At 32.1% G+C, this 17,504-nt stretch overlaps 1 protein-coding gene across 1 annotated transcript in view; it reads right to left on the bottom strand.

The window, feature by feature from the left end:
* Scn7a (sodium voltage-gated channel alpha subunit 7) overlaps positions 1–17,504 on the bottom strand; it is a 69,769-nt gene that overhangs the window by 37,673 nt on the left and 14,592 nt on the right. Inside the window, exons 2-8 of the mRNA XM_042694180.1 lie at positions 10,550–10,797; positions 10,010–10,128; positions 9,385–9,474; positions 8,027–8,155; positions 6,493–6,584; positions 3,541–3,741; positions 1,470–1,539 (exon numbers count right to left, since the gene is read on the bottom strand). Coding sequence (XP_042550114.1) covers positions 1,470–1,539; positions 3,541–3,741; positions 6,493–6,584; positions 8,027–8,155; positions 9,385–9,474; positions 10,010–10,128; positions 10,550–10,783 — 935 coding nt within the window. The 5' untranslated portion in view covers positions 10,784–10,797. The remainder of the gene's footprint in view (positions 1–1,469; positions 1,540–3,540; positions 3,742–6,492; positions 6,585–8,026; positions 8,156–9,384; positions 9,475–10,009; positions 10,129–10,549; positions 10,798–17,504) is intronic.

The following is a 17,504-nucleotide window of genomic DNA, read 5'->3' as shown; positions in this document are numbered from 1 at the left end:
ACAGCCTGCTTACTGTTAAATGATTTTCAGATTATGGCCAAATCATCACATATGTTTATGAAAAATAAGGGAAAGCTCTAACCCAGCAACTGAGTTAGATTTTTAGGTTGTACACATGAATAGCATCCATTAAGGCAAAATAGAAGCATTTGAAATGATTTTTGCAACTTTTTTTGAGGGGGATGTTGACTTATTTACTTTAGTGGATATGAATCATATATATTTATCATCTACATTATAGTGGTCTGAAAAAAAGAAATATCTATTAGAAATGGATAAATTAAGGTGATTAAGATATGAATACCTCATATACCTTTCTTTTTATGGTGAAAACACTTAAAATCTACCACCGTATCACTTTAAAAACACATGATATAATACATTGTTATTAATTATAGTTTGGCTGTTCAAAAATAAAACTGAAAAGGTTAACATGTTTCTCAATGGTAGAATGCTTACCAAGTGTGAGTGAGGGATTGGGTTTGATTCCAGTGATGGGACACAAAAGAAAGAAAGAATCTAAAAATGATGGGAAATGCCAAAAAGAAAGAAATGGGAAATATCTGAAAACTGTATTGATAAAAATAAAATTCTAAAAGTTGAGGATTTAATTTTCAAATAATCTCACTTCAAACTCTTAGATCTCATACTTTAAGGGACAGAAAACATCACTTCAATAATTTATAAGTAGTGTTTGCACTTGAGGAGAAAGATCAAATTAAATATTTATTTCTTTTCCTTTAATGGAGTTTTAATACTTTTATCAATGGAGGGGTTTGAGTGATGTGGTAGATTATTACATTAGTGGCCCAATAAATTATACTTCCCCCGTCCCAGCCTTTGTGAAGAGTCTTCCACATTATTTTGAGTTTGGTCATGTCAATCATGTATTTTAGACAATGGTTAATGGAAAATGCATAGATTTAAAAAGCACTTGTGTACTGAATTTTTAAAGTGCTGACCTGCAAAATCTGATCAACTACACTTTTTTGTTACATTAAGGCAATAACTTTGGGAATAATTTTCCACACTACAAAAATAACTACTTGGTAACCACTGAATGATGTTTTCTTCTTGTCTAGGAAAGAATCACTGTCTACTGAGTACTCAGAGACCAGATACCTTTGAAATGCTTTTCAGGACATATTTGAGTTGAAGATTTGCATAAAAAAATAGTTGAAAAGAGGATACTATAACTCATGAGTTGGACTTGAGCCTAACAGTAACTGGGTAAAAATGACTTGGCTTTGAGAAATGAATTTCTCTTCTTTAGAAGCCATGCATTCTCTGCAATTTTATTGTTTCTCTAAGAAAAATTAAAATACTTCACATATTAAAATATGTTTGTTGATTAGATGAGATAATGCAATCAACTGAGACCAATGGTCAAGGTAGTAAATATTCAGTCAGTACTACAATATCGGATGGATGATATTGACTTGATAGGGGATAACAACACCACCACTTACCCAGCATCTGTTCTGTTGCCACAAAGGAGAGCATACTTGTCTCCTTCCATATAGTAAAAGTGCTCAGTTTCTGAAAAACAGGAAAGAAATTATGTTCCTCACTTAATCTCAAATTAGCAACATCAAGTGGATTTGAATCTCCACAGATGATTAACCAATATTGTATTGAGGAACATTTCATGGATTCCTAGCTTCTTAGAGCTTTTATCATAAAGGGCTATTAGATTATGTCAAAAGCTTTTCTGCATCTATTGAGAGATCATGTGGTTCTTGTGTTGTTCCCATTGATTTACGTATATTGAACTAGCTTTACATCCCTAGGATGAATTTTGTTTGATCATAATACATGATTTTGTTTTAGTTAGTGGTTGAATTCAATTGGCTACAATTGTATTAAGAAGTTTTGAGTCGATGATGCACTGATGACAAAGTGTTGGATCTATAGTACTCTTTTTGTGATTTATCCCTATCTGGTTTGGGGATGAGTGCAAAGCTGGCTTCATAGAATGAGTTTGGGAGTGATTTTTCCTTTCTATTTCATTGAAGGGTTTAAAGAGAAGGCCTTATAGAATTAGGCTTTAAATCCATCTGGTCCTGGGATTTTCTTCAATGGGAGACATTTTATTGCCATCACAATTTCCTTATTTGTTACGGGTCTATATAATTGGTTTAACTCTTCTTGGTTCAGTTTGGGTTCAGTTCAATGTTCTCTGTTAATGTATCCATTTCTGCAGATTCTCCAGGTTTTTCACCTAAAGGTTTGCAAAGTATTCCCTTATGATATTCTGAATTTTGTTTGTTTCTGTTGTGATACTCCATGTTTTTACTCTAATTTTATTTACTTGAGTGAGTTCTCTTTTTTTAAAAGACTAAGTCAAAGCCCATCAAATTAAGAACCAGGGAATGGGTACTTGCAAGGGAGGAAGGGAAGAATGTAGGCAACAATTCTTTGTATGTGCCACAGAACTGAGAAATACAAGAGAAGGTATGGATTGAAGTGGGGGGTGAAAATATTCAAGTAGTGACACAGATCAAGATGTATTGTATGCAAAAAAATTCAACATATAACCTACAATTAAGATAAGTAAAGGAAGGGATGTGTTGTGAGGGGTTGGTGGAAATGTTAAAAGGAGTAACATTGATCAAGATGAACTGTATTCATAAACTGCTTTAGTGAATGGCAACTCCTTTGTTCAACTACTTAAATATAATTTAAATGTTTAAGAAAGCACACAAACCTCACTTTCTAGAGCTAAAAAGAAAGAAATCAATGACTTGGCTTTTTTGCCTACTATATGATGTATATGCCTTTGGAAATCCAGAGAAAAGCCTTTGGGAATCACTACCTTCTAACTGACAATGCTCAGCAGAAGGAGAAAATCCCTTTCAAAATTAATGTTCAGGGAAATGAATAAAATGCCAAGGGATGACAAGACTTCTCAAATTTAAAAAAATGTTAGATAACAAAGGGTGAAGCAATGAAAGAGTGGTACTCATTAGACACTATGTTGTAAGTGAACTTTACAATTAGGGAGGTGAAATCGACAGAAAATGAGGGATGGGGTAACACTGTTCAAACTTACCTTATGTGACTAACCTCTCTGTACATCACCTTTACAATAAAATTGTTAATGAAAAATTTCAAATAATATCTACATTGTTTGAAAGTAGGGATACTCTTTTGAATACATATTCCAGATGACATACTTGAAGAAGAAGGTTACATTTTCTGTGTCTCTGGGTTTAATTTAGATTCTTTTCCTAAAGCAAAGGTGATTCTTCTTCATTGGTCATCCAATGATAATTATTTGTTCTGATGTCACCTAATTCCAACCATGACTTTTGCTAACATTGTCATAATTCACAAAATCTCTCCAAATAACTTAAAATGATGCCAATGAAAATGTAAATGAAGCATAAATTTTGTATTTGCAAGTATCAGGTACTATGGTTACAGACATGTCGCTTAACAAGCATAGATTTATGCAGTTGACTATGAAACTGCATGTCCATTTTGGTGAAAACTGCTCAGAGGTTTCTATTTTCAACTCACCTGGAAAGTGATCCTTACCTCGAATATAATAGGGGTTTCCTGTTCTGTTATGCTGAGTTTCATTTTCTTGGGGCCAATGCACACATTTGTGCTTTAAGTTACCCATGAAGAGTCCCATCCCAAAGAGAGAAAATATACTTAGAAAAAGCAGAGTTAGGCTAATGGCACCAATAAGTTTCTTCAAGCCATGAATCAAGGTTCCTACAAGAGAGTTTAAACCTGGAAAGATAAAAGCATGTTTTGGATAAAATAGAAATTTCAGTAAAGCCAAACTTGTGGCAAACCACTCCCATGACAAATGCATTTCATCAATATCAGCAGATCTATGTCACATAAAGTCAAACCTCTATCTAGGTCAAACAAATATGTGAATAGAAGTCAAACTTTGAAGTTTCTGTATGATTTCTAATTTATAATGTCCAAGTGAAATAGTTAAGATAGTTAAAACATGTTGTTTTTTTCTCTTTGACTCTTCAAAGCAATCTATTGTTTCCTGGTACTACTTATACTAACCATTAGTGTTGATAAACAAAAGCAAACAAAACAAGTTATAAAGCCAGATGGTTGAAAAGTTCAACAAGACATCTTGAAGTTGCAGTATCCTACACTATTCTTTATAAGAATTTGATGCCTAGAGATCATTAAGTAAACATTGTGACAAAAATGTTAATGATTCAGAATAAGAATAATACAACTGAACTGTAGGCAAACTATACCAGAGTTCTTACTAAAAATCCAAGTATATAAACCGGATATAATTGTCAAATAATAGGCTAAATTCTGAAAACAGACAATAAACAAAAAAGTAAAAACATAAAGTAATTGTGTATCTTAGATGAAACTATTATTAATATTTCATTGCATAAATTTCTTTCTCACATCCTTTCTTTTCTTCCTTTTTTCTTTATCTTCCCTCTTGTCCTTCCTCCCTCCCTCCCTTCCTCCCTTCCTTCCTTCCTTCCTTTCTTCCTTCCTTCCTTTCCTTCTTTCGTCCCTTTTTGTCTTCCTTCCTTCCTACATTTTCATCTTTCCTTCTTCTATTTCCCTTGCTCTCCTATTTTGTCGTCTGTGAATATTTAAGGCATTAAATGTAGCAATGTATGAGAAAATATAGCTGCTTTCTGATATTGAGCAATTTGTCAATATATTTACACCTGTTTATATATTTATAACAAAAATAAACCTCTTTCATCTATTGTTAGAATTGCATCTTTTCTTTTACTTTTATTTACTTTTTGCAGTACTATGTTTTGAACTCAGAGCTTCATGATTTCTTTTTTCTTTTTTTGTACATTTTTTATTTTGAAAATGCTGTACAGAAGGGTTACAGTTACATGAGCAAGGTAATGAGTACATTTCCTATCAAGCATTGTTGCCTCCTCCTTTGTTTTGAACTTCATGATTTCTTGAGCCACAACTTCTCTAGGCTTCCTTTACACCATGTATTTTTTTTTCTTTTTTCTCATTTCATATTCATTAGGGTATTGAAATTAACATCAAATTTTCATCTTAAAAGTATGGTATTTGCCTATTTTATTGTTTTCTTTTGCTCTTCTGCTTGAAAGAGTCTGAGTTTTCTTTCATTGAGACTGTAAAACAATTTCTTTTCCTTGTTCTTTTCCTATGCACATCTTCTAATAAGAGTAATAATGACATTCTTAAAATAATATGTTTCTCTATGTTATTTACAAAGTATTTTTATATTATAGTCCCAATTTCTAGCATATACTTGTTTATTCTCCTTTGAACAAAAAAGCAAGTGGTGTTTATCAGCCTGTTTGGTCTCACTCTAGGTGTATCTCCTTATATTAACTTCACTGGATTTCATTTATAGTCTTTACATCTGGTCCTAAAACAACGTTGTATGTGTTTCAAGAGCAAGTTTATGCTCTCAGATTTTCAGGGCATGGAAAGGAGTTACAGCAGGAGCTACTTTTCCCCAAGTTACTGATAATTCACTGGATTTGATCAATCTCCCAAACTGCAGAGCATTACTGCTAAACACATTTGTTGAGATGTTAATTCAAAATCCTAAAATTAATCTGCTCAATGCATCTAATACAGTGTTTAAAGATATTAATATGCTCTGAATCCATTTCTACATTCTCAATCTGTTTTTCCCAGCCTGAATTCCAGCTACATACTTGGTATCTCTACTTTTCTCTGTCATTTTCCATGCTGAGAAACTTGCTTAAGGGCCTTGTTTTGGTGTCAGTACATTCATTGTTTTGTGCAGTCATTTCAAATTACTTCTAAATTACAACAGCCTAAAGACTCTCAATAAAGTTGTTTTCCTGATTTTCATTTCCAGTACTGGGGATTGGAACTCAGGATCTTGTACTTGCTAGGTAGGTGTCTATCACTTGGATCACATCCCTAGCCTTTATCTGATTGTTTTTAATGTTTGGGAACAATAAAATAGATATTAGATGTTGGTATGTATGAGCCAGGAAAGAATGTTGTACCAAGTGCTCCACAACTTTTGTTACTATGAATACAGCTTTCTGCTTCATTTGTGAAACATCTGATCTTTGTAGCATTGCGTCTGACCCAAGCACTGAACACAAGGACATTTGCTTTATTATATTGTTCATTTCACTATATTGCTTGATACAATGAGGAAAGCAATGAAAAAAAATAGATTCCTCCATACTATTTCTCTAAAATTCCAAAGGAACATTTTATAATTTCATATTTAATATGTAAAATAAATCATTAACAACAAAAGCATAACTGAATAATTTATATTTTGGATAGCGAAACTATTGAATCCACACAACATAAATAACCATCAATGACTTTTTCTTGCCATTCCTACCTTGACATTAAAAGAATCAAATGATTCATAGGTTCAAAGTAGAAACATTCTATAATTTTACATTTTCTCTGAGAAACAAGAGAGTTCAAATGAGAAGAGTACATGAAACCATCTAAAATAATGAGGAAAAGAAATCTAATGCCACTTCTTACCTTGGTTTAAAGGAATAACTTTCAAAATTCTCAAACTTCTTATAGTTTTAAACAATGGAGTGTGGTTTGGAAATGAATACCTGGTCATAAGTCTGCAGAAGTAAATTTGAGTTATTTAGAAGTCATATTGAAACTATGCTACTAATCTTTGGCTTTCAGGACTCTTAAAAGTTTTTTTAAATTATATATCTAAATATTTTCCTTGACAGAACTGGCTACTAATCAGTTAGTTAATAATCTACAATGTGAATACATAAATGTACAATACTCAATACTCTAAATTCATTACCAAATATGGTATCTTATGTTCATAACATTTTGTTGTTTATGAAAACAATAAAATATTATTGAAAATATGGTTAATATTTTAAAGGAGAACAGTACCTGAGTTTTATTAAGAATGAAGTTCATCTAACATATTTTCTCTTTAATTAGTGATGGTAATGCCAGTACTCTGTGCCTATGGTGCCTAAGTCAAAATGTAAGATCCATACATACTAGATATGTGACAAAGGACATTTGCCTACTCTTTCTTTCTACAATTGCCTCAATTGCCTCTGTAAAACAGAGACATTACTTCTCAACTCTGAGGCTTTTACTGTGAAGGTCTTAGAGTAAGCATAGAGAGGCACAATAAATGCTAGTGTTAGTTAAATTACCTTAAGTGTTAACTGGAGGACCCATGAACAGAACTAATAGTAGTAATCGTAGAAACAGTAACAATAATTACAATGGCATTAGCCTTTTTTTTCCTTTTAATTGGTTGTGGGGCTTTAATTCTGGCCCTGTGCACTATCCCTCAGCTCTTCAGCTCAAGGCTAGCGCTCTACCACTTGAGCCACAATGCCACTTCCGGTTTTCTGGTGGTTTATTGGAGATAAGAGTCTCACAAACTTTCCTGCGTGGGCTGGCTTTGAACTGCCATCCTCAGATCTCAGCCTCCTGAGTAGCTAGGATTACAGGCATGAGCCACTGGCACCCAACGCATTAGCTATTTTTAAGTAGTCATACTATGGCAGTCATTGCCTATACTGTTTTAAAAGAGTATATTTTTTAAATAATATAAAAATATACAGAGTATCTTTTAAAATTATTTTAACAGGAATTTTATATCACTAGTCATTTCCACATATAAAACAGAATACAAAAGGGAAGCACTGAAATAGTAAGCATGAAGTAATTGTTTCATGTGACAGTACGTAGAATGTGTTTTTAAAATACCTTGACTGGATACTTATATCATCGTAAGAGTATAGCTTAATGAAAGGTTTATTAAGAACTGGGAGCAAAATATAAAGGATCCACAGCTAAAGATTCAGGGAATTTTTCACTTAAAAAAAGAACTTCAAGACAAAAAATGGAATATATTCCTTTCATTTTCATCTCATATTTTAAAGTTTATAAACAGTTTCCTGAGATTCTATATGAATATCACTTATGAAATAATTTTTAATCTTTGAAGTTTTACAAGCAGAAATCTTTGTAGATATTTTTAACAAAAGAGTAAGATGTTGCAACTTGAGGAAATACCCACTCAAATGAAGTTACACTGAAATCCAGCCAGTTCCATAGATCTCCAAGGAAAGAAAAAGGTCCTGCCCAAACACCCCTGGCAATGATTTTTATAAGTATTTCAAATGTGTAAATTCCAAGCAAAGAATTCCTGCAGAACAAAACATAATTTCAGATAAACATTAAAAGTAAGAACAATATATTGTCAACACTAAAATACTATGTGTTAGTAATTATTTGGTATTTGAAAATAAGTCATTAAAAGGAATTTAAAAATGTCTGTTTGGTAGGCCAAAGTAATAAATCATCAACATATCAGGCAATGATAAAAATACAAGGGCCAAGGAATCTGAGCTTAGAGCTTTAGACAGGACTTCCAGCATGACTAAGTCTTGTGGCACCAGCCATAAAATTTCACTAACAAATGCTATCAAAATGTCCTCACTCTGAAGTGAGATCCTTTCAGTATTATTTGCTTAAGTAAGTAAGAATATCAAGTGTCCATTTTGCTCCACATGGGGATTACACAATAATTGATAAAGGGGAAATGCAAGGTCTAACTTTATGGATACACAAAGAATTTTTGGTGACTCAGTATCGGAGTAGCCTCTCAAAGTCAACTAATTTTAAGAATCATTAAAGCTCAGGAGTTAGCTTCAAGAAAGCCTTCTTTTCTAGAAAACTCAATGGGCCTTTCCATTGCTGTAGTTTAATGAAAGTCTTAGGAAAGAGAAGAAAAGGAGACTAGAACTCTAAAGGTTACTTAATTGATATGATTTTAATGAATAAGACTGATTTGAGTTAGAAGAATTCAGGTATGTGATCGCAAAGACTGAGAGTTGAGAGACTAAGGTGTTAAATGAATCAGCAACTAGGTTTGAAATAAAACCCCACTGGAAGATTACTTTGACCTCCTCAGTTAGCTGAAGACTCTCATGTTAGTTGACTCTATGAAGAGCTAGAAGTATTTGAATTGTGACTAGGGTTTAAGAGCACATCCCTATGAACCCAGAACTTAGAGGACTGAGGCAGGGGAACACAATTAGGACAGCCCATGCTACATAGCAAGACCTGACTCAAGAAAAAATAAAAGAAAAAAGTGAGAGAGTATCTACGAATGGATTGAAGGAAAATTAAAATTGATGAATTGACATAGACTTACGAGTTTTATAGATTTCTTTGGGGAAAATTCATTTACTATACCAATATAAATGATGTTTTATATTCCAGAGATATATAATCACATGTGAAGTATACATAAATATTAAATTACATGATATTGTAATATGTAACACATTATGTAATTTTATGTTATTAAAATCTTAAAAACTAAAGTATAATTAGAGATGATATTAAACGTAATAAAATTATACAACTTACTCTACTGTTAGAACCCATTTTGGTGGGCTACTCAGGGTCATAATCATACCATCAGTGAGAACACTGATCAAAATTAACAACTGGAAAAAGGTAGGTTATAGTTAAGGAGATAAAAAGGTCATAAAAACATTAGACGACTATGTTTTTGTCAGATTTATATAAATACAAATAACAAACATTTTAATAACTTATTTTATGATTCTCATTGATAAATCATGGAATTAATATTTGTTAAATGTACTTATTTTGGGGGGGGGTCTGGTGTGGGGCCTGAACTCTGGGCCTGGGCGCTGTCCCTCAGCTCGTCAGCTTAAGGCTAGCGCTCTACCACTTGAGCCACAGCGCCACTTCCAGCTTTTTTCTTTTTCCTTATGTGGTGCTGAGGAATCGAACCCAGGGCCTCAGGCATGCAAGGCAAGCGCTCTACCACTGAGCCCCCTTCCCAGCCCTGTTAAATGTACTTTTAAACATACAATACAGTCTATCTATTCCAACTCCATGGTAATTTGAGTGAGATACCAATGAGAAAGCAAACATCTCTGCACTAAGAATTCAGTAACACAACAGTTGAATCTGGAATTGGCCCCATTTTCAACACAGAGGACAAACCCATCATAAAGGATATGGATGTACCAAGACCTTCACACTGGTTCCTCGGATAACATTGAAAGGAGAAAGTGTGCAAAAGATGGAAGATGCATTGAATCTGAAGATTGTTCTCTTTTTATTTAATACAATGAAAGTCTATAAGAAGCAAATGAATAATCATTAATAATATCAATAATAATTTTGTATCAAATAAATCCAACCTCTATGGTAATAGCCAATAAAATAATAGTAGTATTAATAATAAAAAGATGGAAGAGGAATTTATTCTAGACACTTTGTTGGTTTAAAATTAAGAACCTCAAATGGCTAGTTAATGTCCATAATGCAAGTAGTCTATAATAAGGTGTACCAGTATATAAGGTAAAAGGTAAAATAACCAAAACAAGGTATACAGTCAGTCTGATGTCAATTTTGATAGAAATCTGAAATGTATTCCCCAAATAAAGTATTTTACTCTTAATATAGTAGCCATTCACTTTTTGTATCTTATCTCAATTACACTTAAGCATGTTTGAAAAATAACAATGTATTCATAATAATTTCCACTAGTTCTCACATTTTTTTTTACATAGTAATAAGGGTCCACATCTTCCAGAGGCACTGACATCATTCCTTGGGAAAGATTTCCATAAGTAAATGGAAGCTTTTTGCCAACTTCCAAGTCTGGATTTGGTTCTAACTCTTCCTCCTCATGGTCGTCATGGTGCTTCTTAGCCATACGTTGTTTTATCAGATCAAGAGACTCTCTAGTGAAAGGGACAAGGCCCTTTGGTTTTGGCGACACCAACATTTCCAATTTTGTACCTATAAGAAATTAATTTTCTTCAGTTTAATGTAAAAGATGGGCTTTTAAAGAAAATATAAGTAATATCACATAAGGTTAGAATAAAAAGAAAATAGAGTACTCATTATCTTGCTCATGTAATTGTAACCCCTCTGTACAGTATTTTCACAATAAAAAAATAAATAAATTTTAAAAAAGAAAATAGAAGCCAATGTCTAAATAAGTACATTTGAGGAACATCATTCTGAATTTTGTAATTAAAAATATTGTTCTGAGTTTAACTGTATTTAATGTTTTACCTTATAATTTTATGCTAGTTCAATTCACTTGCTCATTGCTTGAAAGTTTTGTTTTTCTGAACTTTGGCTTTCAAGTTTTCTACTGTAACAAAAGAGGTCAAAGGATGTGTTATCTTTAGTTTGATCAAATACAATTACTCTATGAATTGTTCATTTGTAACTGTTTTTCTCTAAACAATCTTTGTTGTATACATTTACCCCATTCTTCTTTTTTATTTGTATATTTTAGGTTATATCCTTTGGATAAATTTAGTATGTGTCATTTTGTCTTTAGCAGTGCTGATGATCAAACCAAAGGCCTGACACATGCTTTGAAAGTATTCTCCCACAGAGCTATAAAGTATTCTCCCACAGAGCTATATTACCAGGAATATGGGAAAATTTTAACCCAAGTTTTAACTTTGAGACTTTTTAAAGTTTTACCTTTCTTTCTTTGTTATACTCAACTTTAATTTCTATCTGTATGAATATTTATCAATTATGTTGTATATTATTTTCTGATATATCAACAATTTGGGTCATGAAGGAGAAGTAGCCTAGTGGAAAGAAATAAAATAAACAAGATCATGAGCTTTGGAGTTAGGAAGACTAATGTTCAAATTTCAAACTTTTGCTAATGTTCTGAGAAAACCAGGTTACCTATTACCTATTAATTTTGCATCCTTTTTGTCAGCCATAAAACTGGATTTCCTTTCTTATTTAAAAAAAGACAGAAAATTTAAAATATGGGCAAAAAATCAAGTAAATAAAAATCAATTGGCTTATAAATAGGTGCAAAATTAATGTTTCTGAGTGTGATAAGATTTGGTAGTGTAGAATAGTAGAGCAAATTTAACAGAAAAATATAAAATATATAAGACTTGGAAATTTAGACTACATAGGTACAATAGAGAAAGGGATATGCTTTTGTGGCAGAGATAAAATGTCTGGAAAATCCTACTTAACATTAATTACAATACAAATACTACCCATTTATGTTCTGCCAAGAAAGGTAATATAATCTTAATCTATATTGACAAAAGTTGGAAGAGGAAATCTACTTGGTGCTAGATCATGAGCATGTACATATACTGGAATTTCATAAATTGGGACCAGAATATTGAGTTCAATAAAATGACAGGTAGAGCTAAGTTGAAGTATAATATTTATAATAGCCAGAACAACAACAAAAAATGATACAAGAGGAAACTTACTGTTTCAAAGTGTCTGAGTGATTGCCACATGGAAAAGAAATTAGACTCTATTCTTAGTCACAAAAAATGAATGACAATCAGTGAGTTGAAGGCAAGACCCATTTGGTTTGAGATAAGAGAAACTCTCAATTAGCTTTCAAAATATTAAATATGTTGAGTTGAGTATTAAATCATTCTCTTAAGTAGCAATGGGAAGTATGAACTCATGGAGTGTTCATTGACATGACTGCAGTGGATACAAACATTCATTGTTTATATCAGTAACCTGTAATTTGGAGCTTTCCAATGTTAAAGTCCTTGTATTGAGTTAGTTGCACAGTACCATAGGATCTAAAATTAGAAGTAAAGCGTTGGTGAAATTGTGCGGCAGTGATTTAATAAAATTTTCCCCACAGAAGGAAGTGTTATATATTTTTTTATTGTGTATTTTTTTGTTTTCTTGATGTAAAGTCTCATTATGCTGCATAGGCTGGGCCTGATCTCCCAATCCTAATTTGTAGAGTGGTTGGGACTTTAGGAGACAACCACCAAATTTGTCCTTCACGTAATTCTTGTTTCTGTTAATTCTACATAGCCATTATGAAGACTAAAACACATTGTTAAGCTTAGGCATGTTAAAAATATTGTTATTAAAAGCAGATTTAAAGAATGGTTTTTAAACTTATTGCAAAGATGATCCCTTTAATGGAAGCAGTCTGTCTTTCATTGAAACTTCAAGATTCAAAGATTCAAGTTTTCAGTGTATCACTTCATTGAATAGTCTAAATATAATCTACCTTAACTTTCCCTGTTTCCACGCCACCCTTTGATGCTTGTTATTCACTAGCTATGAGACCTCAATAACATCACCTGAGATTAATTTTCTTCATGTGCATCATTTAAAATCATTTATATATTTCAAGATGCTGTAAAGAATAATTCAGACAATACAGAAATCCTGGACCACAGTAATACCTTCCTCAAAACTCATTTTCACTCCCAACCACATTCATTTATTCCAGATAACTCTTTCTGTGATATTTTGATGTTGAATAAAATTACCCAGAATTGTTGACTTAATGGCTAGTCATTTGTTTTCCATAACACAGCAAAGCAATGCAAGCATTTATCAAATGAAACTGGCACACATCTGACTTTTAGATGACTGAGTGCAGACTATAAATTATTAATTATTAAGTCATAATTCAGTAAAAGCTTTTCTTGAGGGAATTTATATAATATGGTCCAGGCACTATGCTTTCCGGAGAGCTATCTTAATACAGCATTAAAACCTGAAAAACACAGAAAGATTAATAGTTAATCTGTCCATTAGAGTGATTTTCCAAAGAACTGAATAGAAAAAGTAAGCTTTTGGCAATAATTATACTCACTTCATACTTGGACATGAACATATCCAGTTTTAGCAATATTTTATATAGTTAACTGAGGTGAAAGACATTTATCTTGGAAATCAGTTGCAAATTGTAGAACCAGCAAACAGTTGGGCTGAATTCTCATAGAAAAGAAATTATCCTCCTCAAATTTCAGATTAGAATATGAGCCAACATTTATCATTATATTCTGATAGTTATAATTATTGCCACTCTTTCTGAGTAGCTATCATTTCTACAGCATAAAAGTAGATATTTTGAATTGTATTTTCTCATTTTTTCACTAATATTCTTGCGATTTTTATTTGGTTTATTAGGGGACAGGGTTTGCTCAGTGTCTTAGCTTCTTCATCATTGTACAGCTAGTTCAATCATGAAGATAAATTCAAACCCATTTGTGTTTAATCTAAATTTATATACCTTTAGAAAATATCACAAAATGAATGCAAACAATAGTTTTTATAAAAAGTGTGAGCAATTGATATTTCGATGTCAACTGGATCAAGAACTTAGCCTACCAACTAAGTTAATGCCAGGTGATATTGTCTAGAAATTTTCTTTATGTGATTGGTACCAGAGTAAAATAATTTCTACTTTGTAAAATAGAAGATAAGTAGCATATTGAGCACCAATTTGGACATTACAAGATACTAGCTAAAATGCTAGGCCACTATCTAGATTGAGCATACTTGTATGGATAGTAGTAGCAGACTGCTGCGTAAGAACTAACACAGTGAGCCAGACAACACAAAAAATAACTAGCTGCTCATTCGTCTTGAAATGATATGACTGTGGCCAAGCCAATCAAATCATTTAGCTTAAGACTTTGAACTTAGATCTAAAGAGATAAAGTAAGAGAGGTACCGAATCTGTTTTTGTAAGAAGCAGACACTTAGCAGCAGCTTGCAGTACTTTCTGGGAGAAAGGGTTGAGGGATTATGGGTGTTGCTCCAGTAGTCACTATTAATATCCACTCTGCTGGCTTTGCCATTTGATAGATGTGGTCTGAGCTGAAAGTTAGTCCCTCTCAGACTTAAACAATATAAAGTTGTGTTTTAATTTATCCTATAGTGTTGATATTGTTTGCCATTGCACATAACCTGAAGCATAAGCCAATTATACAGTCTACAAAAATTTGAGTTTATTTTAGAGTGGAAAATTTCAGGTTAATCGGTGACCAACATAGGGTGGTTTGTAGAAAATGCATTTTCCACTGGCATTTTACCAGTGGGCAGTGGGGTGGGGCATTATTTTCCTGTCAGTCATGTTAAAGTTTAGCCCCTAAATGACACATTTTCTCTTGCTACAATTTCCATAGAATTTGACAATGCCATATAGCTCAAATGGGTTTGGTTTTACTTTTCTTGTACAGCATGTTGTAGTCCTAGAATTCGCTGCATTCTGGCTATGCTGGTGGAGGGGGCGTTGGTAGACTGAGTTTTGTTTTGTACTCTGGGAGACATATATAGAATGATTCAGAACTAGATCATTCCCATCATCCCTTTCTTCATATATGTATCTCTGTCCAAATGAATTGTTAAAAATAGAAGTAAGTGTTGACAAGAAAGAATCTATTTCCTAACAGCTTTATTATTTTAAAAAATTCTTCATAGTTTATTTCTAACTTTATATAAATATTATGAGTTTTTGTAAAAGTTTATGACATCTGGGTTATATCACTGAGTGTCATTCATAAAGACAATGTGCAAATGGGAAAATTCTAGTTCAAAGGTCAGGAAAGGAAGACTTATTTGGTTTCAGATGTGTGAGGTACATTTAACCATTTCAAAGCAAAGAGTTAGAGATTAAGTTAAAATATGTATCTTTACGTTGAATATATTACATATTAATATACACATAAATATGTTTATATATAAAATATATTTATATATAATAGGAATTTATATGCATCTTTATGGTAAATGGATATAGAGTTGTATGGATGCATATAATAGCTTTAACTAACAGATAATGAAGTATTTGCAAAATTTTTGAGATTTGGGATTATGATTTTAAGGGTAACCCATTTCATAGCACCTATCATCTAACATTTTTTAAAAAGTACCCTTATAAAAAATTTTACTTTTTAAAAAGTACCCTTAAGGGAGGGGGTACACATTACCTTACTTATGTAACTATAACCCCTCTGACATCATCGTTAAAATAAAATTACATTTAAAAAAATTTAAAAATTTAAAAATGTTTGAAAAAATGAAAACAAACAAATAAATAAAAAGTAACCTTGACTAGATACATACATACTTATATATGGTATAAGTATATATATATATGTTATAATATTTATATGTATATTATTACTTATTTAAGATATATGAGTTAAATATTAGCAAGTTATATTATAATCTAAACCTCAAAATCTGTTAGGGGGAAATTATATACAAGTATATGATTGTTTACACCAAGAAATTATGATAAGAATGACTAGTAGTTTCTTATTTGAGAAAGTTAAAATGAGAAGACAATGTAACAATATCTATAAGGTGTAGATAGGAAATGAGTTGTAAAACTGGAATACTAACATAGTATCAATACATTAATTTTGAAGACAAAATGAAGTTACATTTTAATGTTTCAGATGGAAGATTAGATATTTAAGATGGAATGAAGAAAAAAATGAAACTTACTAAGTGCTAGAACTGACAGGACTACAGGTGAGAAACAGAAAAGAAATGCTGCCTGGGATGTAATGATGTATCTCTTTAAGGTGATGGCAATGGTTAACATCCTGTTAAGAATTTGGAGTGTACATACATATTTGCAGATTTCATTTTTTTTAAATCTGTAAACAAATATCACCTTCTAGATAATTATCTAAATGGTGAAGTGTTTCTGGTCAGATGTACTGTTTTCAAATTTTCAGAGGTGTTAAGAATAATTGCTGAAATTGTAGATAGAGGTAGAGAGAGAAATGTAGACTCTGACAAATGACTAAGGAGCATAATGAGCTGGTTCAGGCTCCATGGTTGAGTGTAGGAAAAGGAGTCAGAAGGAAAAAATATTGTGAATAAGCAATAAAATTTGGCAAAATCCATTTCATGTTACCTACTTTAGGAAAATTTTAGAAAAAAAAACACACACAAAAAAAATCAAGGATAAGCCTTTTCGCTCAATTTCCACATCAAGCAAACCTAGCAGCATCCAATTATTTGGGCAGCAGCAAATAAGTAATGTATAATATGACTTTTTTTAACTCAACAAGATGCTATTGCAAAAAAATCTATGTAATATAAATATACAATGTCTGAGTGTGTATTTTAGTGGTAGAACATTTGCTTTTCTTTTCAAATTCTTTATTGTAATTAAGTGATTACATAATTTCCCAAATTTCACAGTAGTGTGGAATAGTGATGCTTAGTTAAAGTCACAAACACATTCTAACATTCATGGGGCACATTGTCTGTCGTGGTCTACAACATTGATGAGTTCTATTAGCTTTGCGATACAGTTATTTCTGCCACATGGGGAGATATGTACATTTCTTTTGTTTTGCATAGCTTCAGCTGAAGAACACTTGCCTAATAATGCCAGCACTCCAAAATCTTTTAAATAAAGCAATAGACAGTGAAGTTTAGATGTATATTTGATAAAAATCCAGGCTGTGAGTGTCCATACAAGAATGGTTATATATCAGTATAACACAAGTCATTGAAAATCAATCACCAAATCTGGGGGCTTTGTGCCCTGAACCTTATTTTGTTTTTTGTTATATTAGAGCCCCTGAACACATATTGTGTTGTGTTTCCTTTTTTAAGTGATTTCTTAAAATGAAAATTTGCATGTAGTATATTGTAATGTTGTACTATAACATTATGCAAAAAATGCTTTTGCAATATTCAAAAAAGGA

The sequence above is a fragment of the Dipodomys spectabilis genome, unplaced genomic scaffold (genome assembly GCF_019054845.1).
Source record: "Dipodomys spectabilis isolate Male_0828 unplaced genomic scaffold, ASM1905484v1 ptg000174l, whole genome shotgun sequence".
Classification (NCBI taxonomy): Eukaryota; Metazoa; Chordata; class Mammalia; order Rodentia; family Heteromyidae; genus Dipodomys; species Dipodomys spectabilis.
The sequence above is the reverse complement of the archived record's forward strand: the minus strand, read 5'-3'. Positions and strand labels throughout refer to the sequence as shown.